At 46.2% G+C, this 25,744-nt stretch overlaps 1 protein-coding gene and 1 long non-coding RNA gene across 3 annotated transcripts in view; one reads left to right on the plus strand and one right to left on the minus strand.

Annotated features, from left to right (window-relative positions):
- Nucleotides 1-8,455: 8,455 nt before the first annotated feature.
- LOC114807307 overlaps nucleotides 8,456-25,744 on the minus strand; it is a 73,953-nt gene continuing 56,664 nt past the window's right edge. For both annotated transcript variants that reach the window (XR_005659588.1, XR_003755351.2), the window contains 2 exons: nucleotides 11,465-11,629; nucleotides 8,456-8,934 (listed from right to left, as the gene is read on the minus strand). This is a non-coding gene — a long non-coding RNA (uncharacterized LOC114807307). The remainder of the gene's footprint in view (nucleotides 8,935-11,464; nucleotides 11,630-25,744) is intronic.
- LOC114807306 (titin-like) lies at nucleotides 12,168-17,076 on the plus strand. The gene is made up of 2 exons (XM_029052389.1): nucleotides 12,168-16,330; nucleotides 16,726-17,076. Exons 1-2 carry the CDS (start codon nucleotides 12,386-12,388, stop codon nucleotides 16,828-16,830), a joined length of 4,050 nt encoding a protein of 1,349 aa, XP_028908222.1. The 5' UTR covers nucleotides 12,168-12,385; the 3' UTR covers nucleotides 16,831-17,076.

Here is a 25,744-nt window from a genome sequence, read left to right on the forward strand (position 1 = left end):
TGAACACATGGCACTGACAGGGGTCAAGTCTGAGGGCAGAGAAGTTAAACGTTGACCCTGCCACCCACTGGATTACTAATTACTAAGGGAGAGACTGCTGAGGCCAGGGATTCTGGCTAACCTTGAGTTGGACTGAGGAAGCACAACTTCATCACCCCAGCTCTGCCCTCCGTCCCCAGCTCTCGCTGGGCTTCACCTCAGCAGCCGGGCTTGACTGCAAACTGTTTGGGTTTCTGTCAGGCAGCCTAGTCTGGGAGGGCTGGAAAAGCCATTCTCCCTGGGCCAAGGAGATAGGCAGAAACTCCAGTCATTGGGAATCCTAGATTTGCCCATCCCTATTTATCCATGCATCTTACTTTCCCTCCCTCAGAAGGTACCTCAGAAAGTAAAGAGCAGATACAAAAGTGAGAGCTGGGAGAGGCCTCAACCTTGATGTCATCCCACAGCTCCAGATTGATGCTTGGGGTTCCAAAGTAGGACATAAAGCCTTCTCTCATAGCTTCTAAGACATTAGGTTTGGACCTCTATATGGAAGTTGATCACCTGGATCTACAGCTCACTGGCTCCAGTGGAATCTCCTGTCTTTAAAACACAGGGCTCCTCATTCTGCCCAGGGAACCAGCCAAGGGTTCAGGAAAAGAATGAGCTGGATAAAATGGAGATAGAAACCAAGGGAAGCCAAGAGGAAATGTTGCTTTCTTGCCCCTGTAAGCACTTAGTTTAGTGTTCTCCACTCAGTAAGTGCTCAATCAATACCATTGATAAGTATTTATTGAGCACCTGCTGTGGGTAAAGCACTGTACTAAAGGAGAGTACAATAGAATTAAAAATACATTCGATCCCTGCCCTGAAGGAATTTATAATCTAGTGAGGAAGGTTGCAATCTAGCACACTGTACTCTCCCAAGTGTTTAGTACAGTGCTCTGCATGCAGTAAGTGCTCAATAAATGATTGATTGATTGAGTTTACAAGCCACTTGGGAAACATGGAAATGTTCAGGCAGCATCAAGAGCTCTTGAAGCACTTTGCTATTGCTCAGTAAATGGAAAAATTACAGGGAATGGCTCCCCGAGGCTCCAAAAATGAGTGTGGCGATAAATGGAACAGAGGAGGAGTTTTAGGAGGGAAACATGGGCCATCCTGGGCTTGGAGCTCTGGGGAATGACCTCTCCCTGCAATTTCTGAGTTTTCTTCAGGGTTGAGAAAAGAGCCAGCTGCTTAGGTTTGGGCTGCCTTAACCCCCCTGCCATGAATGTCAGGGCCAGCTGGGAATCTCCTGCCTCAAGATTGACATGATGGTTATGGGATTTGTAAGCTCTTACTATGTGTCAAGCATTGCACTAAACTCTGGGGTTGATACAAGATAGTCGGGTCAGACACAGTCCCTGTCCCACATGGTGCTCAGAGTCTAAGTAGGAGGGAGAACAGGGATTGACTCCCCAATTTACAGATGAGGAAACTGTGGCCCAGAGAAGTTAAGTGACTTACCCAAGGTCACACAGCAGGCAAGTGGCAGAGCTGGATGAGAATCCAGATCCCCTGACTCCCAGGCCTGGGCTCTTTCCACTAGGCTCTGCAGCAGGGGAAGTCCTCTCTCCCAGGAACCCCTTTCCTCTAGGAGAGGAAGCCTTGCTAAGACACTCCGTGACCCTGTAAAAGCAAGGCATTGAGAGAGGAAAGAAGGGTTTGAAGGGTAGATCTGAAAGTTCCCTATCCCCTTTAGCTGTAAGTGAAAAAGCACCAGGCACCGGGGTCAAACAAAACTAAAAGTCTTTCCCTTCAGGCACTGTTTTGAGCAGGGAGGAAAGGGGGGAAGGATAAAAAAAACTTGGGTTCTGGATAAAAATGCTATTAGGACCCATCATTTGGCTATTGGGGAAGAAAGGGACAAAGCCAGCCCTTAACCCACAGAGATAAGTAAGCAGAGTTCAAGGAGAGGGGGTGAAACAGGCAACTGCATAAACAAACTAGCGGGGTGGGCAGGACATGTGGAACCTCAGAGTCCCTGGCCTTGTTTATATACTTCAGGAAATGAGCTTGCAAGCCCCTTCCGCCTCCAGGCACCATTACAAGAGTCCCCCTCCCCCCACCACCCCTTTCCTCTGAGACAATAAACAGTGGGGAGGGGAGAAAGCACCCTGGAGACTTGGGCTGCCTTCTCCACCCTGGAGAGCTGGCAATTGCCACGTTAAAGAGAAAACATCTAATGGGCCACTCTGACCCTTCACTGGACACACATGCTGTATCCTCCCAGAGCTAACAGACAGCAGGGTGAAAAAAATCTCCCAGAATCCTCCTGTTTCTCAATGGCTCCAAAAGCGCCCACTGATGATGGAAGATCTTGTACTTAATAGTTGCCATTAGTCCAATAATCAGATTGGGTCTGATCTGATTATGTTGTATCTATCCCACTGCTTAGCACAGTACTTGGCACATAGTAAGCATTTAATAACTGTCATGATGATGATGATGACTTCTGATCACTGAACCAATGAGTTTGCGGGAGCAAGAGGAAATAAAAAGTAATAACCCTTCTCCAAACTGGCATTTGTAGAACAAGTGATGACCCAAAATGGGAAAGATCTTAGAAGGTCTCAATTCTACAAATCTGGGTTGTAAATATTCAGAACGAGGACTTGTGAATCAAGTTGTGGGTTGGGATTAATTGTTCAAACATAATTATCAGATTGGTATAAAAAAGGAATTAGTTCCATTAAGTGAGCCATAGCAATTGGGAACTGATGATGGGTGTGGGTTACAAAGTCAGGGGCTCAGGGAGAGTGTTGGGGAGGGACTAAAATCAAAAGGGGGGGATTACAAAAAGTTTGGAAATGGTGGGGGAAAAGCAGGGGAAGAAGCTTTAGGAGGCTGATCCAGGCTTTAGAGGAGATAGGGGAATTAAGTATTAGACATCCAGAAGTGATTGGGAGGATTAGAATAATCGCAGTGCAAACTACAAAGGCCTTCTCTCTGTCAGAAGGAAAAGCTATAAATTGTGAGCAATTTTCCAAGAAGCTGAGGAGAATACAGAAGGAAATCACAGGGATGCAATAAGAACTGGAGACAATCAGGAAGGACCTAGGTCTTCAAGACCAACAAGAACAAAAGTGGAGTCAGTAGCCCTGGGTTCTGATCCCAGCTCCACCACTTGCCAACTGGATGACCTTGGTCGAGTCACTTAACTTCTCTGTGCCTCAGTTCTTTCATCTGCAAAAGGGGTATGAAATACCTGTTCTCCCTCTCCCATTTAGACCGTGAATCCCATGTGGGACAGGGACTGAATCCAATCTGATTGCATTGCATCTACCCTAGTGGATAGAGCACGGCCTGGAAGTCAGAAGAACCTGGGTTCTAATCCTGGCTCCACCGCTTGTCTGCTGTGTGACCTTGGGCAAATCATTTCACTTCTCTGTGCCTCAGTTACCTCATCTGTAAAATGGGGATTGAGACTGGGAGCCTCATGTGAGGCAGGGACTTGTGTCTATTCTGATTTGCTTGTATCCATCCCAGAACTTCAGTACAGTGGCTGGCACATAGTAAGTGCTTAACAAATATCACAATTATTATCATCATTATGAACACAGTGCTTGGCACATAGTAAAACATAAATGAATACCACAGTTATCATCATTACTAACTAATCCAGGACCCCAAAGGGAAATAGAGGCAGGATCATACAGAGGCATTGACAGGGCATCCCTAGGGAAAATCGTGTCAAAAGAAACCCTGGGTAAGTAGAACTTGGCATGACTACTGAAAAGAGGCAGCCTCATACAACTCAGAGCCTATCTCAGGCCTTGAGAGAACAGAAAGTGCTGGCTGCCTGTCACTAGGATGGGAGGGAGTCACTGAGGAAGAGGTTCTAATCAGAACAGTTAGGGAGAAGGAGACTCAGGGGGGTTTAGAAGATTAAACTAAAGAATTGGGAGAAGTTGCAACTCTAAGGAAAGCAGGGAAGGAATTCTTGGGGTGAATCACAGGGGCTTCCCAGAGAACTGAATTAAGCATCTTTTTGGGTGAAACAGATTCCCAGGCATCTTCAGGATGATGCAGGAGCAGCATGACCTAGTGGAAAGAGTATGGATCAGGGAATCAGAGGACCTGGGTTCTAATGCCGCTCTGCCATGTATCTGATGTGAGACCATGGGCAAGTCACTTAACTTCTCTGTGCCTCAGTTAATTCATCTGTAAAATGGGGATTAAATCCTACTCCTTCCTACTTAGACTGTGAGCCTCATCTGGGACAGAGGCTGTGTCCAACCTGATTAACTTGTATCTACCCCAGTGCTTAGAACATGCTTGGCACAGATTGCTTAATGTGTACCATAATTATTATTATTATGGGGCATGAACCATTACAGGAAAGAAAAGAGGCCAGGGGACACTGAGAAATTGAAAGAACTCCACCTCTGCATGTGGCTTTTCCTACCCCATAACACCCATTGGTAAAGCAGTTAAGATTGTATAGGCAATGTTCAGCCTTTAACTGGCCTTAGTTGGGGAATGCATAGGGTCAGGATTAGTGATCTGGGAACCCAGGTTCAAGAAGATCTGGAAGAAATTAATGATGGGCATCCCTGGTGGAGAGGTCAATGTCCTTGCCCTCCTAGAAGTATTTATAACCACCCTCTGGAGAGCCACCAAAGTGCTATAGATACTTTAATAAGCAGTCACCACATCCCTCTAGGCATGGGAAAATGACGGCTATAAGAATGACATTCCATACCACTACCTCTGGGAATTGGTAGACAGACATGTTCAAAAGGGTCTGCACCAAATATGAGTGGCAAGAATTAAGTTAAAAGCAGGTGGAATGATTCTATTTGCTTTTCTCTGGCAAGATGAGATCCAGAGCAACCCCACCAACAAACTGAAAGGCACAAATTAGAATGAAAAAAGTGGAAGAAAATTGGGGATTTTGTGACTCAGATCAGGAAGCTATGAGAGTTCACAGCTCAAATGGAAGAACAGGTGGCAGCTCAATCATGCAAAGAGGGAACAGGTCCTATAGTTGACACCCTTCTCCCACCACCCCCAAAATTATGAAAGATCTGTGATGATTACGAACATAAGAAATATCATTACTGGGTCAGCACCCCAGTTCACCCAGTCCACTGCTCTTTCTCTAACAGTGGCCACAGAATGCTTGAGGGAATCATTGATGGTTGCCCTCCTTTGATGATTGATTAACAGACTGGAGATGTGGGGGGGAGGGGTGGCTTGAGGCAGGGAGACCAGTGAGGAAGTTGCTAGGACCATACTTGAACCAGGGTAGAGGCTATTTGGATGGACGCTAGAACCAATCTCCTGTCTCCCAGTCCCATTCTCTTTCCGTTAGGTCACGCTGCCTCTTACCAAGTGAACAGCAATGCTTTCCCCACTTCACCTCTGCTACAACTGTGGGTCCTACCTAGCTTAAAAAGGCCCAACAGTGGTTTGGAGGCTAGGTCACCCAGGAAGCTAGAGGCCCACATGCACATTTTGGGGAATATAGGGAGAGATCCCAGGGAATAGACTTCACCCTGGGGAGTCAATCAATCATATTTATTGAGCGCTTTCTATGGGCAGAGCATTGTACTAAGTGCTTGGGAGAGAGACCACATTCAAATGCACATTTCAGAATGGGCCTTGAGCACAGGGCTAGGGGAGGTAGGGATGTGGGCTTGCAGGGGACATGTCCCCAGTAGCCCTGACAGAGGCCCATCAGCCTGGATCTTAATAAAGGGAAGCATAAAAAATCTAGATTTGGTGAATAAAGTCTGGGGATGTGCTGGCTGCTCGTCCTTTCCTGCTACTGCTTTGACTCTAAAAACCTAGATAGCTGCTGCTGTTGCTAAGAGTGGAGTAATAACAAGGGGATTACATCTAACCCCACCCTTGGGAACACAAGGCTCTCTCCATATGACTGATCCAATTCCGGCTTACTTCCTACTTATGTGGGCCTTTCAAGTTTGGCTATGGCTGTTACGTTTCTGTTTGTTTTTATAGGATTCAAAGGGCTTTGGAGCCTCAGGCATATCCCAGGGAAACGGCCCTTCCAGGAATCAAGCACAGAGAGAGGTCAAAAACAAGTGGATGAAAAATCCTCTAAGTCCAAACAAGATGGAAGGAAACCCACCAGAGGGTTATTTCATGGCCCAGTATTTTCCATAGTCATGGATACCTCTCCTCTGGCCAACCTTATGTTCTCATAGCTGACAACCCTGAGACCGCTTACTGGACCAAGGAACTAGCAAAGAGCTACAATGGGAGAGACAGGGCCAATGAGCTGTAACTCTCATTTCTCTGCCTCGGCACTTCTCTGGCTAGAAGGACCTCCAAAAGTCCCTCCCACATCTGAAACTCAAAACATTCCAGAAAGAAAAGTGTCTTCCCTTTCCTTTAAAAATAAAAAACTTCTAGAAAAGGAAACTCCAAAGTCTCCCTTGATTCTGCCTTCTCCATAATGTTTTGAGTAAAAAATTGCTCATCTCACCATCTACCCTAACTCCATCCTGCTGCAATATAATCTCCTTCCTTCTTGTCCTGGCCCCAGTATTCCTCACATAGTATTCTTGCTTACACTTGAAGATGGTAATCAGTCTATTAATCTAAAGAGGAAAACCTATCTCCTTATTGAGAAACCTGCCTGCTACCCAGCCAAATCCTCAACAAATACTATCAATTGATGGGTTCTAGCTTTCTCATTCCTTCTTTTCTCTCTCGTTCTGTCTCTCCTTCTCTCTCTCTCTCTCTCCCTCCTTCTCTGTCTCTCACTTTCTCTCATTTTCTCTCTCTCCCCCCCCTTCCCTGCCTTTATCTTTCTTTCTCTCCTTACCCCTCTTCTTCTTCTGTTTAAATCATATGATTGGCTCTTTGCACACCAACTGGACAGTGGTTTCATTCTGTTTGGCTCTTTTGCACAAAGAAGTTACTCTGGACTAGAGTAACACCAACCCAAAAGTTTTCAAAAATCATTCGGCAATAAATACTTCTATTTAACTGGGAAAATATGCCCGCACCCCTTTAGTAATGCACTACCCCTCAACTCCCCCAGCAGTATTTAAAGGAAAGATTTGCTTCATTGTGTTAGTCCTCTCTTCCCTCACTCACCTAAGAAAACATAACCACCTGCCTGCAGCAAATTCAGTGTTCCCTAGAAACAGAGCACACTGGAAAGAAGAGGCAGATTTCGTTTCCTATATTTTTGTCCTGCTGCCTCATCATCTGCATTAGGCGCTGGGCATGTGGGCCTGTGCTTGTTCTCAGGGCAACATTAAACCCACCTTTGTTTGCTGCTCCCTTTCTATGTAACCCAACTCTCCGAAGAACGGGCTCTCATGGGAGATCTGCCAGGTGAGATAGAAATGCTTTCAAAACTACATTCTCTAGGACGTTGTATTGCCACTGTTTTCCACACTCTTAAAAAATAGACAGTGATGAGTTTGGTGACAAGGGGACATAAGAAAGTGTGTTTCATATAAATCTATTTTGCAAATTCAGATTCATGCTGTCATAAAAAGGCCTTTATAAATCAATGATATTTATTAAATGTTCATAATGTGCAGAGCACTGTAATCAGCACTTGGGACAGTATAATAAAGTAAAATTGGTAGATACAATCCCTGTCCTCAAGGAACTTACAAGTACACACACAAATACATGCACACGTACACACCCACTCACACACACACGCCACTACCCCCCAGAAAAGAACATTTGTGTCTAGCCTGAGTAATCATCCATTTAATTTCCCATCATTGCAGATGATGATCTAAGCGATGTGTCTACTCCCCATGCTGATTAAACTCTTCAGTAAATATTCTTTCAGGGCTGCTTTGCAAATTACTTAATCAAATGTCAAGCATGACTTTATCAGCAAAGAGGTTCGTCTTTCAATTACATTTCCTACTTTTCTCTCTATAAAGCCAGCTGCAGGGATGGAGGAAGAATTTTCTTTTTCCCATTTAGATGATAGCAAGAATGTGTCCGAACTGCCCCAGAGGTGAGCCATGCTTCCTCCAGGAGGTCTTCCCAGACTGAGCCCCTCCTTCTTCCTCTGCTCCTCTTCCCCTCCCCATCGCCCCTACTCCCTCCCTCTGTTCTACTCCCTTCCCCTCCCCACAGCACTTGTGTATATTTGTACATATTTACTACTCTATCTTTTTAATGATGTGTATATATCTATAATTCTATTCATCTACTGTGATGGTATTGATGCCTGTCTACTTGTTTTGTTGTCTGTCTCCCCCTTCTAGACTGTGAGCCCACTGTTGGGTAGGTATTGTCACTATCTGCTGCCTAATTGTACTTTCCAAGTGTTTAGTACAGTGCTCTGCACACAGTAAGTGCTCAGTAAATACGATTGAATGAGTGAATGAATGACAGGCAAAATCCCAGAGCCTTATCAATCAATTATATTTAGTGAGCGCTTACTGTGTACAGAGCACTTTACTAAGTACTTGATAGAGCACAATATAACGGAGTTGGTAGACACATTCCCTGCCCTCAGCGAGCAGCCTTATCTTCCCATCTTTCTCACCCAAACCTGCCAACTCCCCTCATGCCTTCTTCCTCAAGTATATTCACTTCACCTCTCTCTGTCTCCTGCCTGTTCTCTCTGCCCCATCCTTTGGAAGCCCATCCCAACTCTCCCACCTAGTGACCAAAAATCTAAGAGGAAAAGCAAACTGAGATAAATTGCTGGAAAATAAGTTAAAAGAGGATGAGTGTAGATATAAAGAAGAAATACAAGTGGCTAAGAGGTTTGAGGATCTGTTGCACCTCCCACAGAAAGTCTTATGACCTGACCAATCTCCTTGCCTTTACTTCTTCAAGGAACATACATTTTCATCAGCATTATAGCAGCCCCCATGTCAAACCAAAACTTCCTGCATTCTCCTCCATTTTCTCTTCTGTCCTCCATGTACATCTTTCAATCTTCAATTTTGTTACCTGAGAGAAGAGATGAAGAACAAGCTGTGGTGAAAAAATATTGGGTTTATATTAGTTCATATGAGAAACAACGTGGCCTAGTGGAAAGAGCATGGGCCTGGGCGTCAGATGACCTGGGTTCTAATCCCAGGTCCCCCACTCACCTGCTGTGTGACTTTGGGCAAGTCACAACTTCTCTGTGCCTCACTTTCCTTATCTGTAAAATGGGAATTCAGTACCTGTTCTCCCCGCTACTTACACTGTGAGTCCCATATGGGACAGGCACTATGTCCAACCTGATTATCTAGTGCAGTGCTTGGCACATAGTAAATGCTTAATAAACACCACAGTTATTAAGCACTTAGTACAGTGCTACTCAATAAATACCAATGACTGATTGATTTTTTGGGTCATGAAGCTCAACTTTATCAAATTGCACTGACAGAATAATCAAAATGAAAACAGCAGGTTTGTTTCAGCTGTTTATGGTCCTTCAGAGGTACTTCATTCATTCATTCATTCGATCATATTTATTGAGCTCTTATTATGTGCAGGGCACTGGACTAAACGCTTGGGAGATTACAATACAACAATAAACAGACACATTCCCTGCCCACAGTGAGCTTACAGTCTGTGGAGGAGGTAATAATAATAATAGTATTTGTTCAGCACTTACTATATGCCAAGCATTGCACTAAGAACTGGGGTGGATACAAGTAAATTTGGTTGGACACAGTCCTTGTCCCATGTGGGGCTCACAGTTTCGATCCCCATTTTGCAGATGAGGTAACGGAGGCCCAGAGAAGTTAAGTGACTTGTCCAAGGTCACACAGCAGACAAATGGCAGAGCCGGCATGAGAACCCATGACCTTCTGACTCTCAGGCCCGTGCTCTATCCACTACACCATGCTGCTTCTCTATGTGCCTAGAGCAGTAAAGCACAGATGACATTAAGTCTTACAAATTCAAAAATCCAATCTCAAGTCTGGGAATCAATTACGTTTGGAATTACGAATGGAATACTGCTCTCAAAAAAGGAGTGATTTTTTTGAGTAAAAGCTTCATAAGGAACTAGAGGCAAAGAGGCGAAAAAGAAAACAGTGCCAGGCACTGAGAACATCAAATAATAATAATAAGATATTTGTTAAGCCCTGTAGTAAGAACTGGGTAGAGACAAGATAATCAGGTCAGACGAAAGCAGCATGGCTTAGTGGAAAGAGCATGGGCCTGGGAGTCAAAGGACTTCTAATTCCAGCTCTGTCATTTGCTTGCTTTATTATGTTGGGCAAATCATTTAACTTCTCTATCTCTCAGTTTCCGCATCTGTAAAATGGTCATTCAATACATTATTTCTTCTATCTAGACTGCGAGTTCCACGAGGGGCAGAGACTGTGTCTAATTTATTTATCTTGTTTCTAATACAGTATTCAGCAAATAGTAAGGGCTTAATGCAGACTATTAGTAGTAGTTGTAGTAGTAATAGAAGGAAGCAGCTTGACTTAGTGGCTTAGAATACAGGACTGGAAGTCAAAAGGACTTGGGTTCTTATCCCAGCTCTGCCACTTGTCTGCTGTGTGACCTTAGGCAAGTCACTCAACTTCTCTGTGCTTCAGTTACCTTATCTGTAAAATGGGGATTACAAGTATGGGTACCATGTGGAACAGGGACTGTGTCCAACCTGATTAACTTGCATTTACCCCAGCACTTAGAACAGTGCTTGGCACGTAGTAAGCACTTAACAACTACCCTGATTATTAATAGGAATAGTAGGCTCACAGTGTAAGTAGGGGGAAGAATGGGTACTGAATCCCCATTTTACAGACCGTGCTCTTTCTACTAGGCCATGCTACAAATGTAACACAACAGACAGCCTTTTTGTGTTTCCATTGCATCCAGGACTATGGGTCCCGAATAGGTCTTTTCAGCCACACACACCCTCATAGGTGAATTTCACCATCATTGGTGTCTTATTTGAGCAGGAAAGCCAACTATATATACTATTTTTACTTCTACTACTATTAAGATGAAGGTCACAAATGGGGGGAAAGGTGTGGGTGGGGATCAGCCAATTTTGAGCACCCCCACAACTTTTGCTTCACCCCATCTCCCCACCTCACCCCGGCCCTATTTCCTTTCCATAAAGTGGCCTGAGACATTGCTTCTTCAGGGTCTGGCAGAAAAGAGTACCTCCAGCACTTTTGAAAGGGTTTCCCATGCCTGATCTGTACCCTAGCTCCCAGTGACTCCGGTCTTTGTTTTTAGACTAAAGCTGGTTTTTAGGAGGTCTGGGTGATGTATTACTTAAAGAGGTAGATGGCTAGAGGAGAGCTTTTCTTGCAAGACCCACCTACTTCCTTCATAATAACATCCAGCTGGCCCCCAAACCAGGAAGAGTCAGTCTGCTGATCTGAAAGGCTAGGGGTTTGGGAGGTAAAAGTGAAGAGAAACAGGGCAGGCTATGCTCTATGGGAAGAAGGTCAGGAAATAAACTAATAGCCAGAAAAAATTAGGGAAAAAGGAGAACCTCCCAAACACTCTTTGCCTCCCCTACCTAGTAGCAAGACTGAGCTTGTTGGGTTCTGAACATTCCAAAGTGACCTCATTCCGGTCTCTGCCAATCAGTCTGGTTGCTTGGAGACTCAACTGCCCCAACGACTCTTTCCCAAGTTTGGGTGCCATTTGTCTTCTTTCTCGAATACAACGGTCGTCTTATATTCTGAAAGGAAAAATTTCACAAATCCACTGTTTCTGAAGGTCCACTTCAAAGAGAATGGATCCGCCTAACCCTGATCTGATGCCTAACACCGAGAATGGGGAGAATCTTCCAGGTGAGGGGCCAGGGCGCAGGCCCTCTGTGATACCAGAATGGGAAAGTCGATTCCGCAACCTCTTAATTTCCATCCAAGAGGACATCATCGCTCTGGAAAGCCTGCGGCTTAGTCAGCAGCAGCTGATAAGTTCCCTTGATGGGCCTCAGGAGCCAGGCAGGAATAATTCTGGGGAGTTGGAATGCAGTGAAGAGGTTGCAACCATTTTTCAGCACAATGTGGTATTACCATCCACCCCTCAAAGGCCTTCTTCCTCCTCTCTATCTCCCTCTTTCTCCACTTCCCCCACCTCCACCTTATATATGGCTTCCTCCTCCTCCACTTCTTCCTTCTCCTCTTTCACTCCTTATTCCTCTTCCTCCACTTTCTCCTTCCCCTACTCTTTGTTCTCCTCCTCCTCTTCTCGCTCCCCTTCCCATTCTCTCTCCCCTTCCCTTTTTCCATCCCTTTCCCCCTCTCCCTCCCCTTCTTCCTCTTCCTCCCCTTCTCCCTCCAATGCTGTCCAAGAGCAGAATGAGAGGAGCCCATCCTTGAACTCAGAGCAAGAGCAGCAAGAACTTGGCAGCACCCATCTAACAAGCTTCCTGCAAGCACAAGAACCAACCCCAGTGAGCAGCCATGAACAGGAAGCCTGTTCTCCTGAGATGAGCCCATCAGCAATCTCCTCCCAACAGGACCGAGGGAGCATTTTCGAGGAGTCATCCTTGATGCCGATCCAGCCCATTCGCATGTCTGGACAGAGTCACAAGGATGTTGAGGTCAGTTTGCTCAGTAAACTCAATCAAGAAGATAGAGTCTTCCAGGTGAATGTGACCACTCCCATCAAAATCCCAACCTTGCCTGCTGAAAACTCCTCCTTGGAACTAAAGGTCCAGATTCAAGTTGAGGTAGTCCAGTCAGACCAAGAGAACAATCTGCCTGGTGATTTCCCAGCCTGGGGGGAACCCCATGAGCAGAGTTCCTCCCTGCAGCACACCTTGATGCCTGAGAATGGTGCTCTAACTGCAACCCAGAACTCAGGAGCCCAGGCCAGAAATATGCCATTATCATCGGTCCAAAGGCCAGCTGAGGAACCCCAGCATCATGAGGATTGGGGGGCCCAGCCAGTCTTGCCGTTATCTGCACTTTCTGAGAGGAAACCAGTGGCCCTGGACAGCACTCTCCAAGAACTTCAGCCAGAGAAAAAGGTATTGCTTCCATTCACACTGCCTAAGACTCCTTCCTGCCTGGAGGACTCTTGCCCAGAAGACCAACAGAAAACCACCTCACTGGGACTGGTTCCTCTAGTCAGCAACTCCCAGGCCTCTCAATCCGCCTCTTCAACTACTCTGTGTCCCCATTGCCAAATATTACCTTCAAGCACTAAGGAGAACATGGAGAATAATCTCCAGGAGCCGACCAGTGGTTACCAGCTGGCCAGTGACCAACCGACCCCCAGAAAATATGTCCGATTTAGTATCCCAGAGACCACAATACACATCTCTGTGACCAGAGAAAATGAGAATCAACCTGTCCGTAAGGCAGGAGTGGAATTAGTGCCCTCTACCAAATGCAGCTTGGAGCCTCTGGCGAAGAATGATTCCCAGGTACCAAGTCTGAGAAATAACCCAGAAAAGATCCCAGTTCATGGAAAACAGCCAGTGGAGGGTGATGAGCAGCTAGACCCCAAGAGGAAACTCCTTTTGAGCATCCCAGAGACCAGAGGTCCTCCCTCCACAGCCAGCGAGGAGGAGGAGGAAACGCGACCTTTCTTTAAGGCAAGAAAGACACTAGTGCCCTCTGCCAAAGGCAGCATGGAGTCTCTGGTGAAGAATAATCCCCAATTGCCAACTCCAAGAAATAACCCAGAGAAGATGCCAGTTTATGGAAAACAGACAGTGGAGAGTGATGACCCAACCCCAAAGAAGAAGCTTCTTTTGAGTGTCCCAGAGACCAGAGATCACACCTCCACAGCCAGTGAGGAGGAGAAGGAAACACGACGTGTCTTTAAGGCAAAAAAGACACTAGTGCCCGCTGCCAAAGGCAGCATGGAGTCTCTGGCGAAGAATAATCCCCAATTGCCAACTCCAAGAAATAACCCAGAGAAGATCCCAGTTAATGGAAAACAGCCAGTGGAGGGTGATGGGCAGCTGGACCCCAAGAGGAAACTCCTTTTGAGCATCCCGGGGACCAGAGGTCCTCCCTCCACAGCCAGCAAGAAAGAGGAGGAAATGCAACCTGCCTTTAAGGCAAGAAAGACACTCATGCCCTCTGCCAAATGCAGCAAGGATTCGCTAGCGAAGAATAATCCCCAATTGCCAAATCCAAGAAATAACCCAGAGAAGATCCCAGTTCATGGAAAACAGTCAGTAGAGGGTGATGAGCAACTGGACCCCAAGAAGAAGCTTCTTTTGAGTGTCCTGGACACCAGAGATCCCACCTCCACAGCCAATGAGGAGGAAACTCGACCTATCTCTAAGACAAGGAAGACACTCCTACCCTCTGCCAAACGCAGCCCTGAGCCTCAGGTGAAGAACAGCTCCCGGATGCCTATTCCAAAAGATAAGCCAGAGAAGATCCCAGTTGACAGAAAACAACCAGTGAAGGATGAAGACCAGCTGAGCACTTGGAAGAAGTTCCTCTGGGGTGTCCCAGAAACCGGACGCCAGCCCTTCACAGCCAGCAAGAAGGACGATAAAACTCAACCTGTCTCTAAGGCAAGAAAATCACTTGTGCCCTCTGCCCAACGCAGCACTGAGCCTCAGGCGAAGAACAAGCCCCAGGTGTCTATTCCAAAAGATAAGCCGGAGAAGAACCCAGTTGACAGAAAACAGCCAGTGGAGGGTGAAGACCAGCTGAACACTTGGGAGAAGTTCCTTTGGGGTGTCCCAGAAACCGGACGCCACACCTCCACTCCCTGCAAGAAGAAGGATAAAACTCAACCTGTCTCTAAGGCAAGAAAGACACTTGTGCCCTCTGCCAAATGCAGCATTGAGCCTCAGGTGAAGAACAGCCCCCAGGTGTCTATTCCAAAAGATAAGCCGGAGAAGATCCCAGTTGACAGAAAACAGCCAGTGGAGGGTGAAGACCAGCTGAACACTTGGGAGAAGTTCCTTTGGGGTGTCCCAGAAACTGGACGTCACACCTCCACTCCCTGCAAGAAGAAGGATAAAACTCAACCTGTCTCTAAGGCAAGAAAGACACTCGTGCCCTCTGCCCAACGCAGCACTGAGCCTCAGGCGAAGAACAGCCCCCAGGTACCTATTCCAAAAGATAAGCAAGAGAAGATCCCAGTTGACAGAAAACAGCCAGTGAAGGATGAAGACCAGCTGAGCACTTGGAAGAAGTTCCTCTGGGGTGTCCCAGAAACTGGACACCAACCCTCCACAGCCAGCAAGAAGGATGATAAAACTCAACCTGTCTCTAAGGCAAGAAAGACACTCGTGCCCTCTGCCCAACGCAGCACTGAGCCTCGGGCGAAGAACAAGCCCCAGGTGTCTATTCCAAAAGATAAGCCGGAGAAGAACCCAGTTGACAGAAAACAGCCAGTGGAGGGTGAAGACCAGCTGAACACTTGGGAGAAGTTCCTTTGGGGTGTCCCAGAAACCGGACGCCACACCTCCACTCCCTGCAAGAAGAAGGATAAAACTCAACCTGTCTCTAAGGCAAGAAAGACACTTGTGCCCTCTGCCAAACGCAGCATTGAGCCTCAGGTGAAGAACAGCCCCCAGGTGTCTATTCCAAAAGATAAGCCGGAGAAGATCCCAGTTGACAGAAAACAGCCAGTGGAGGGTGAAGACCAGCTGAACACTTGGGAGAAGTTCCTTTGGGGTGTCCCAGAAACTGGACGTCACACCTCCACTCCCTGCAAGAAGAAGGATAAAACTCAACCTGTCTCTAAGGCAAGAAAGACACTCGTGCCCTCTGCCCAACGCAGCACTGAGCCTCAGGCGAAGAACAGCCCCCAGGTACCTATTCCAAAAGATAAGCAAGAGAAGATCCCAGTTGACAGAAAACAGCCAGTGAAGGATGAAGACCAGCTGAGCACTTGGAAGAAGTTCCTCTGGGGTGTCCCAGAAACCGAACGCCAACCCTCCACAGCCAGCAAGGACGATAAAACTCAACCTGTCTCTAAGGCAAGAAAGACACTCGTGCCCTCTGCCCAATGCAGCACTGAGCCTCAGGCGAAGAACAAGCCCCAGGTGTCTATTCCAAAAGATAAGCTGGAGAAAAGGCCAATCTACAGAAAACAGCCCGTGGAGAGGTTTGACCAGCCTCCCCCCAAGAAGAAACGCCTGTTGAGTGTCCCAGAAACCAAAAGTAGCTCCCCCACAGCCAGCAAGAAAAAAGGGGAGACTCGACCTGTCCCTAATGGGAGAGAGTTGCTGGTTCCCTCTGCCAAGTGCAGCACTGAGCCTCAGGCAAAGAATGATTCCCCAGTGTCCATTTGGAAATTTAACCCAGAGATGATGCCAGTCTATAAAACACAGCCCTTGGTGTATAGTGACCGCCCGCACTCCTGGAAGAAGCTCCTACTGATTATCCCAGAGACCACCGGCAACACCCCCACAGCCAGCGAAAAGGAGGAGGAGACTCAACCTGCCTCTAAGGTAAGAATTCATTCATTTATTCAATCATATTTACTAAGTGCTTACTGGGTGCCAAGCGCTGAACTAAGCATTTGGGAGAGTATAATACAACAATAAACAGGTATATTCTGTCTGGTGCCCTCTGCCACACATGGCATTGAGCCTTCAGGAGAGGAGTGGTGAAAGGCACTTAGTTCAGGGCTTAGCACACAGTAAGTGCTGAACAACAAAATACAATCATTATTTTTATTATTTTATATTGTTTTGTGGTACTGCTGGGGTGTTTAGCCAGGAAACTGAGCCCTTGGCTGGCACCTTCAAGTGTCTTAAATTGCCTTATTGGGGATGATCCAATTGACATTCCTAGAGCTACCTGACTTTTCCCCTCTTTGTTGTTTTGTGCCTCCCTGTTCCAGGATGACAGTGCCCAGCCAGCAACCACCCATCACAGCCACCACCACACAGAGCTGGATGCCGATGCCACTCCGGACCTGAACGGACACCGGAAGGCGAATATGTGAACGGGCCAGGAGCAAATGTCAGTCGGCTGAACCTCCAGAGATCTCACTGGTTGAAGGACCAGTCACCTCCAGTCTAATTTCTGGAGGTGAGGAGAAGGGTACTGCCTTCCCCTGGCCCTGCTGAGGAGGAGGAGGAGCATGTATCGTCCCGGAGTTTAGAGGCAGTAAGGCCATATAGCTGGTAGCTCTGTTTAATTTATTCTTTTTCAATTTAATTTTGTTTCCCGGTTAATTATTAAAAATTGTTCCACCAAAAGCCTTATTGTTTCCTTGCACTCACTAACAGCTAGTTGTGGGTGGGGAATGTGTCCAGCATTATACTGTCCTCCCCAAGCACTAAGTACAGAGCTCTGCCCTCAGTAAGCGCTCAATAAATTTGACCTACTGACTGATCGTGAAAGGCAGTCATCAGAACCGGGGGAATCTCATACACCAGAAATGGGGTACAAGGAAGGAACGAGCCGAGGGAGAAAAGTGGGAAAGACAGATTGGAACAGTGAGAGGTTCAGGTGAGATGATTAGCCATGGTCCAGCCCTGACTGTGGATAGACCTGATTGCTTAGTCTGAGGACTAAGCCCGTCCCTTTATTTCCTCTCTAGGCATCCATTTAAGAGTGAAACTTCTGGCCTACTTGTGGAGCTCCTTCTGAGCTCCCACTTCCCACCCACTGCTTTCCTTTGACGGTCACCCTTAGAGGTAGTCAAGGGCTAACCCAGCATACCTCTTTCTGCAGCTTTGGTGCCTGCTCTTGGGGGTCTGTAGGTGGTCTAGATCTGGTCTCCATCAATTCCTCTATTGTATCTTATCAGGCCCAAAGCAGCTATGTCCATGATGGAAGCAGGGAATCGGCCTCTTCCGAGCTCACTGGTCGATCCCTATTTCCCCAAGTCACTGTCTCAGCAAAGGAACCAGTTTTAGCAAAGGAACCAGTTTTAGCAACAGGCCAAGCTGGATGTTTCTCTGACAACTGCCCATGGGTTTCCATTTTCCCTCAAATATCAGGGACTAAAAGCCCTTGGATGGTGCGTGAACAGGTTTCAAGGACCAGGACATGAAGAACCTGCCAGCGATCAATTTTCCATGACTTCTTAAGCTTCTTAAACTGACCAAATCAGAACCCTCTTAACCACACAAATGACCCAAAACCCTCACTCTGTCCATAAGTTTCAGATTCTTTCTTTCTCCATTCTACTCCTTCCCCAACCCCAACCCCCTTACTCTTACCAGGACAGCTGAAAAGCAGCAACATGGGCTGGTTTAAATTTCACTTCATCTTCCTGCCTCTGCCCCACATCTGATGGAGATGCTAACAAGAAGTGAATGGATGAAAGGCAGTAGCAGGAGGAAGAAAGAAAAGAAGCTAAGGGCCCGAAGAAACCACAGATAGTTGTATTTATTAGGCACTTAACTGGGGCTATGCACAGGGGTAGATACAAGGAAATCAGATCAGACACAATCCCTGACACCCACATGGCACTCACATTCTAAAAAGGAGGGAGAACAGGTATATTATCCCCATTTTCCGATGAAGAAATCAATCAAGCAGTGTATTTACTAAGCACTTACTGTGGACCAGGCACTGTACTAAGCACTTGGGTGAATATAATACAGTAGAATTGGTAGATACAATCCCTGCCCTCAAGGAGTTTACAGTCTAGTGAAAATGAAGTACAGAGAAATTAAAGTGACTTGTCCAGGGCCACACAATAGATCAGTGGCAGATCTGGGATTAGAATCCAGGTCTTCTGACTTCCAGTCCTTTACTCTTTCCATTAGTCCACACTGCCTCCCATGCTTACAAAATGAATAATCAGCCACCAAATAATTGAAAAATGACTGAGCATTCACATTTGGAGGCAATTTAATTGAAAATCATTGTATCCTATTTCACTACTATCCCATGAAACTAGTCATGACTGTTGCCAGGGCCAAACAATCAATCGCTCAATTGTTTATATTGAGCACTTACCATGTGCAGAGTGCTGTACAAAGTGCTTGGGAGAGTACAATAAAATAGAGTTGGTAGACATGATCCCTGTGTTCAAGGACCTTCAGTCTAGCTGGGGAGGCAAACATGAAAATAAATTACAGATAGGGGGAGCAACAGGGTAGAGTAGAGATGCCTTACACACATGGATTCCTGGTCATGTGGCTCTCTAGTGAACACAATTAGATGCTACTGCTCTTTCTGATCATTTTTAGAATTCTAGCCACTCCTGTATCATCAATCAATGCTATTTATTGAGCACTTTCTGTACGGAGAGCACTGTACTAAGCATTTGGGAGACTACGACATCAGTAGTAGACACGTTCCCCGCCCACAAGGAGCTCACAGTCTAGAAGGGGAAAGCGTGGGTCACCTGCCGCAGGCCTTGGTTACCTCTTTCTAGAGTGCTTTGTTGATTTCCCTTCAGAGATGCTTCTGGGACACCCTTTGACTCCTTTGCCCTGGTCACCACCAAAACATGAGTCAGTTACAAGACCTCCACTTAGAATTATATGAAGCCATCTGGTGACAGATAGACCCTTACAGACATACTCTGCCCAGTGTTGATGAATCCTGGCAAGCATTGTCTCAATGCTGATAGAGCCAGCTCTCTCATGGATTTCATTCATCCATTAGCGTTTTCTGAGCATCTGCTGTGTACAAGCACTATACTAGGTGGTTGGGAGAGTACAATGAAAGGAGGTTCCTGCCCTCCTGGAGTTTATGGTCTCAATGTTGGGAACCTTCTCTTGCCAGCATATATGGGCTTTCTCCTATTCCTCATGTGAAAAAAGTCCAGTATTTGCATGTACTGGCAGCATGGGGTCCAGCTCTCTATTCCATAGAGAAGAACCGAAATGGCAGCAGAATAAAAAACCTTTTACTTTGGATCATTTTTAAAATCCAAGTGGATTCCACCTTTGGCCAGGCCAGTCTCTGAAAGAGCAGCAGCGTGGCCTAATGGATAGAGCACAGGTTTCTAATCCCAGCTCCTCCATTTATGGGCTGTGTGACCTTCACTGTCACTTCACTTCTCTGTGCCTCAGTTACCTCATCTGTAAAATGGGGATTAAGACCATGAGCCCCAAGTAGGACATGGACTGTGTGTAGTCAGGATCCTAGCAGTTATCTTGTCATCACAGAGTGCGCTGCCAAGATAGGGGACCTTCCTCATTTTGTTTCACTTTTGCTCCATCTAAGGCAATGCCGACATCTTCCGTGATGGGACATGGTGCAGGTTGAGAGAGGACTTCTGTCTCATTCACCCCGATAAATCTACAAATCCCCTTCACAAGAGGCAAAGAAGGCACAGTCATTGTCATTAAAGCTAATGAAGAAGTTACACAGACATTTATGTTTTTGCCTGTAGCCAACCCGAGTTAAACAGTTTTCTATATGAGCAAAAACCTGCATATATCCCCTCTGGTGGTATTAGCTACTGCCTCTGATAACTAGGGCACAGAATAGGATAAATCATATTGATGGCAATACAAAGCCTTGCCTCACTCCAGTTGTTGTGGCAAAGATTCTACACCACCAGAAATACAGCCCATAATGCTGCCATCGTGGACAGCCAAAAAAATTGCCTGGAGCCCAGTATTGTGTTCCCAACATTTCTTCTCCAGCTGTCTGGTACACACATCAGGTTGCCTCTAGCTCTATTTGCTTGAAAAGGAGCTTGAGATCCTGGGAGTTGTTTGACAGCAGTATGATAGCGAGGAGGTGTTAGTCTCTTTCCCTACATGGCCAACAACAATATCCGATGTTAATTATCACACATTGGTGTGACCCGCCCTTAGTTTTAAAACTTGGGATTATCTGTCCGGCTTTCCTATCTTATGGTATGACTGCAGCAAACAGTGAATACGGATCATGTGACAAAGTTAAGCTTGCAATTTGTGGCTCTCCATTTGGTAAACCACCTTGTTCTGGGGTCTTCCCACAGGATAAGGCCCCAGAAGTGGCTTGGCCCAGTTGAAACAGTATGGGCCTGTGAGTCAGGAAGCCTGAGTTCTAATTCCAGCTCCACCATTTAATACATTTAATAATTATGGTAATTGTTGAGCGCTTACTATGTGCCTTGCACTGTATTAAGTGCTGGGGTAGATACAAGTTAATCAGGTTGGACACAGACCCTGCTTCATGAGACTCACAGTCTCAAATCCTCATTTTACAGATGAGGTAACTGAGCCCCCCGAGAAGGGAAGTGACTTGCCCAAGGTCACACAGCAGACAAGTAGTAGAGCCAGGATTAGAACCCATGACCTTCTGACTCCCGAGCCCATGCTCTATCTGCTATGCCATACTGCTTCTTCTTGCTATGTGACCTTGGGTGAGTCCCTTAGCTTCTCTGTACCTCAGTTTCCTCATCTGTAAAATGGGAATTCAAAAACTGTTCACCTTCCTCCTTAGATTATGAATGTCATATGGTGTCTGATCTGATTGTATTGTACCTACTCCAGAACTTGGCACATAGTAAAGACTTAACAAATACTATTATTTAGCTGGCAAATCGCACAACTGTTGATGGCCTATTGCGGATATCAGAGAAGTGCTCACACCCCTTTCAAAATTGTCCTTAAATCTTTCAGGTGGGTTTTATCCTCAAACAACTCTTGTGGGGCTGCTGCTGCTATGCTGGGACCGTATGCCTGGTTTCCTACTTTGACTGCTTTCCTACTACAACCCAGCCCGCACACTCACTTCAGTAATACTAACCAACTTGCTGGACCTCAAGCTCATCTATCTCGCCACCGACCTCTTGCACACATTCTGCTTCTGGCCTGGAATGCCCTCCCTCTTTATATCTGACTACCACTCTCCCCACCTTCAAAATCTTATTGAAGGCACATCTCCTCATCTCTCACTCCCTTCTGTGACACCCCTGCACTTGGATTTGGCACTCTTTATTTAATGTCTGTCTCCCCTTCACTGTGGACAGTAATGTGTCTACCAACTCTGTTATATTGTACTCTCCCAAGCGTTTAGTACAGTGCTCTGCACACAGGAAGGGCTCAATAAATATAATTGATTGATCAACTGGTTGGGTGGTGTGTAGGGGAGCCAATCAATGTGGCTGCCACTGAGGGTTTATTTATTTTAATGTCTGTCGCCCCTTGCAGACGGTAAGCTCCTTGTGAGCAGGGATCGTGTCTACCAACTCTGTTGTAGCATACTTTCCCAAGCACTTAGTACAGTACTCTGCACACAGTAAGTGCTCAATAAATACCACTGACTGAGGGACATTTTGTTGGGCTCTTGGCAGAGGCAAGAACTTCAGGAAGTCCAGCCCAAAAAATCAAAGCAGGTACAATGAGAAACTGCTCTGCTGTTCCAGGCTTCCCAGAGTGCCAGGAAAGCCCAAGAGATACCTATGCATCCCCAGAAATACCTAGGCATGAACTTCTTGGGGGAGCAGCTGGAGTGGTTTCCCTTTGTCTGTCCATCTCCCCAATTAGACTGTAAGCCCGTCAAACGGCAGGGACTGTCTCTATCTGTTGCCGACTTGTTCATCCCAAGCACTGAGTACAGTGCTCTGCACATAGTAAGCGCTCAATAAATACTATTGAATGAATGAATGAATGAATGAATTCTCACCTGCTCTTGCAACTGCAGCTCTGCTCTTTCAATGATATGTGTGTGTTAGGGCTGAAAGGAGGAAAGTTAGATGTGGAGGTGGGATGGAGATGGATATGAGATGCTTTGAGTGAACCCTTGAAATGTAGGAGTATCCATTTCTAGAAAATGTTGTACACCTCTGCACTAGGGGATGGTGCAGCAGAGAGCACAGGGCATGAGTCATAGGCCCAGTCCAATCCCATCCCTGGCCTCCCCTCCCCTTTGCTGCTGTATGATGAATAACTAAATACTTCCTTCCTTTTTTGCCCTGATGCCTCCTTTGTTTCACTTTCCTGATAAAGTGCATTAGTTCCTCTATTCAAATAGATTAATTTGGAAGATAATCAAAGTCATCTGCCCCACTGGCTTCAGGATTCAAAGTTTCATTGTTACCACTCTGACTTTGAAATAATGAAGCACAATAGATTACTATTTTTATTAAAACAATACTTAGCCAGTGATTAGATAATTATCCTGCACCCCAGTTAACCCCAATTTCCATTATAATGATTGGTAGGCTCATTTAGACTGAAGCTACAGCTTTAGTATACTATGTAAATTGCCATTTCTATAACTCATCCTATTTACAATGTGCTTTATGATCATTTTTATGCATTGTTTACTATTGTTCATCATAACCTCATGAGCTGAAGCCACATTTTCCTCCCCACTTTTCAGAAGAGATACTCCTAGCCTGAGGACTGGGAAGGTGAAAGTGGGGCAAAAGAATGAGGGAGCAGGAAACTGGGAGAATAGAACTGGGAAGTCAGAGGGGCTGAACTGGAGAGTGGCAGAACAGAAAGAAGCATGGGGGTCAGAGAATGGTGAGAGCAGAGACAGAGAGTGGAAGGAAAAGTGGGAGAACAGACAGAGGCTCGAGCGGACAGGAGAGAGAGGGGAGTGGAAAGAGGAGGGAAAGGAAGGGCGGAGGAGTGGGGGACCCAGAGTGAGATCACAGGGCGATAGGTGTGCAGGTTATCGTGAGCCTTCAAAGGGTTACTTTCAGGCCTACTCAGAGAAGCAGCATGGCCTAGTGGAAAGAGCATGGACCTGGGAGTCAGAGGACCTGGGTTCTAATCCCAGATCTGCCATTTGCCTGATGGGTGACCTTGGGCAAGTTACTTCACTTCTCTGTGCCTCAGTTACCTCATCTGTAAAATGAGGATTAAGACTGTGAGCCCCATGTGGGACATGCACTGTGTTCAATCAGTTTGTCTTGTATCTACCCCAGTGCTTAGTACAGTGCCTGGCACACAGTAAGTGTTTAAGAAATACCATTTTTTAAAAAAAGAGAATGAGGTAAGGGAAGCTGAGAATAAAACGTCTCTCCTCTCCATTCTCAGTTGTTTTACCACTCTGCCTGAACTCCATTCCAATCCAATCTCACGGTCCCAAAAAGGGGTGTGGCTAGGGTCAGGGCAGGGGCACCATCACTACCCTAGGACAGCATCTGTTTGCTGTCCATTACACCTTGGCTGAACCACTTGTAAATACCAGAAAGACACAGAGAAAATATGACCAAAGGGAAGAAAGTGGGAGAATACAGATGGTAGGGAGTTTTCTCCCCTCTGAGCCCATGAGAGTATACTGCAAGCACCTTCCCAGGCACAAAGAGGAGACTTGAGAGAGGAGTGAAATATGAGTACCCTGGGCATCTATCTGCAAGTATATAAACACTATTCGGTGCTTTCATTTTTTAATGTCCAGCACAGCAACTACCACACCTACTGCCATACTGTATGTGTATGTACAGTCAAACACTCACTCTATGACACCCCTGAAATGAACAACGAAGGCTGTTGGGGGCAAGAGAGAGGAGAGAGGTTTCAGTGATGCAGTTTTAGAGAAGAGAAAGTTAGTCAGTAGAGCTGGATCCACAGGAATGGGTTTTCCAAAGTGTCTGCTTTTGATAAACTCAAGATGGGCCTGACTTCCTTTGTGACTCCCTTCCCCGCCCCCCGCCCAAACTCCTTTTGGCTGACATATCCCAGTCACCCTTTGCTTCCCTCCTCTCCCTTTCTTGACATCCCCTGATGTCCTCTCTCTCCCCTTAGTGACTTCTGCACCGTTTCTCCCTCCAGTAAATGTTTTTAAAAATGAAATGCCTAATGAGTCTATTCGCCTGCAGCTGTGTCATGTATCTGGGCTTCAGGACTCCCTGGACTAAAGAACTGAGTGGCCCAGGGTACCAAGTTCCAATCCTAACTCCGCTATGGCCTCTCACTAATAGGAGAGGTCGCCTTTGTGGGATTGCATTGAGGAATGATAAAATGATGGGTACTCCCTGTACAAATGGGAAAGGTTAAATTTCAGAGACCAAATGAGGGGTTGTACTACAGTGCTCTGCACACAGGAGGTACCGGATAAATAGTATTGATGGATTTTTTGATTAAGGGCAGAGAATGCTGTGGGGAACTGAAGGGAAAAAGGAAAACTTTAAGCAAGCAGGAAAAAGGAAAAATGAAAACTGAAGGGATGAGAAGCAGAGAACTACAACAGAGAGAAAGAAGGCAACATCGAAACTAGATTAGAGTAGATTGACTAGCAGACAAAGAGTACAAGGTTAGTTTCCACTCAGTAATTTCAGCTGAATAGCATGTTCCTTCCTGTGGGAGTTTATTAGAGAGATTCGCATTTTCTCAACCTAGTGAGAAGAGGCTGGCTTGAAAGGTCCAGATGTCGCTGAGCAAAACAACCCACCAACGTTGACCTATATCTGAACCCCCTCTAATTTACTACTGGTGGCTATAGGGTGAGTACCCTGGGTCTTTGAAAGTGCAGCTGTGCCCTGTGCAGCCCACAATTTAATGGCCTCTTCAAGCCTATCTCCCAGAGTCTGATGTGGTTGTGCTTTGAAAGCCTCCCCTTGAAAGTCTCGAAGCTCTCCCCTCACGCAGTGGGCTCCCATCAATCCCACTGCCATGCTCAAAGAATCAGTCCCAAAATTCCCACTTAAACTTCCACCAAAGTTTCCCCTGCTCCCCTCTGACTCTCATCCAAGAGCTACTGTGCTGGTTCTGGAGAGACCCGCAAGAAAAATCTAGGAACTGCTGCCCAGTGTCTGAGTCTTTCAGAAACTCTCTTTTCAGTCAATCCCAAAGCAATCAAGGAATCAATGGTATTTATTGGGTGGTCATTGTGTGCGGAGCACTGTACTAGGATCTTGGAAGAGTACAGTTGAGTAAGTAGTCACCTCCTGGCTTCGCCTTACTCTTTAACATCCACTTTAACCTCCAGCAACATACTTTCTCTATCTTGTCTATCCCACCATCAACCCCTTGCCCACATCATCCTTTGGGGTTGGAACT

The sequence above is a fragment of the Ornithorhynchus anatinus genome, chromosome X2 (genome assembly GCF_004115215.2).
Source record: "Ornithorhynchus anatinus isolate Pmale09 chromosome X2, mOrnAna1.pri.v4, whole genome shotgun sequence".
NCBI lineage: Eukaryota > Metazoa > Chordata > Mammalia > Monotremata > Ornithorhynchidae > Ornithorhynchus > Ornithorhynchus anatinus.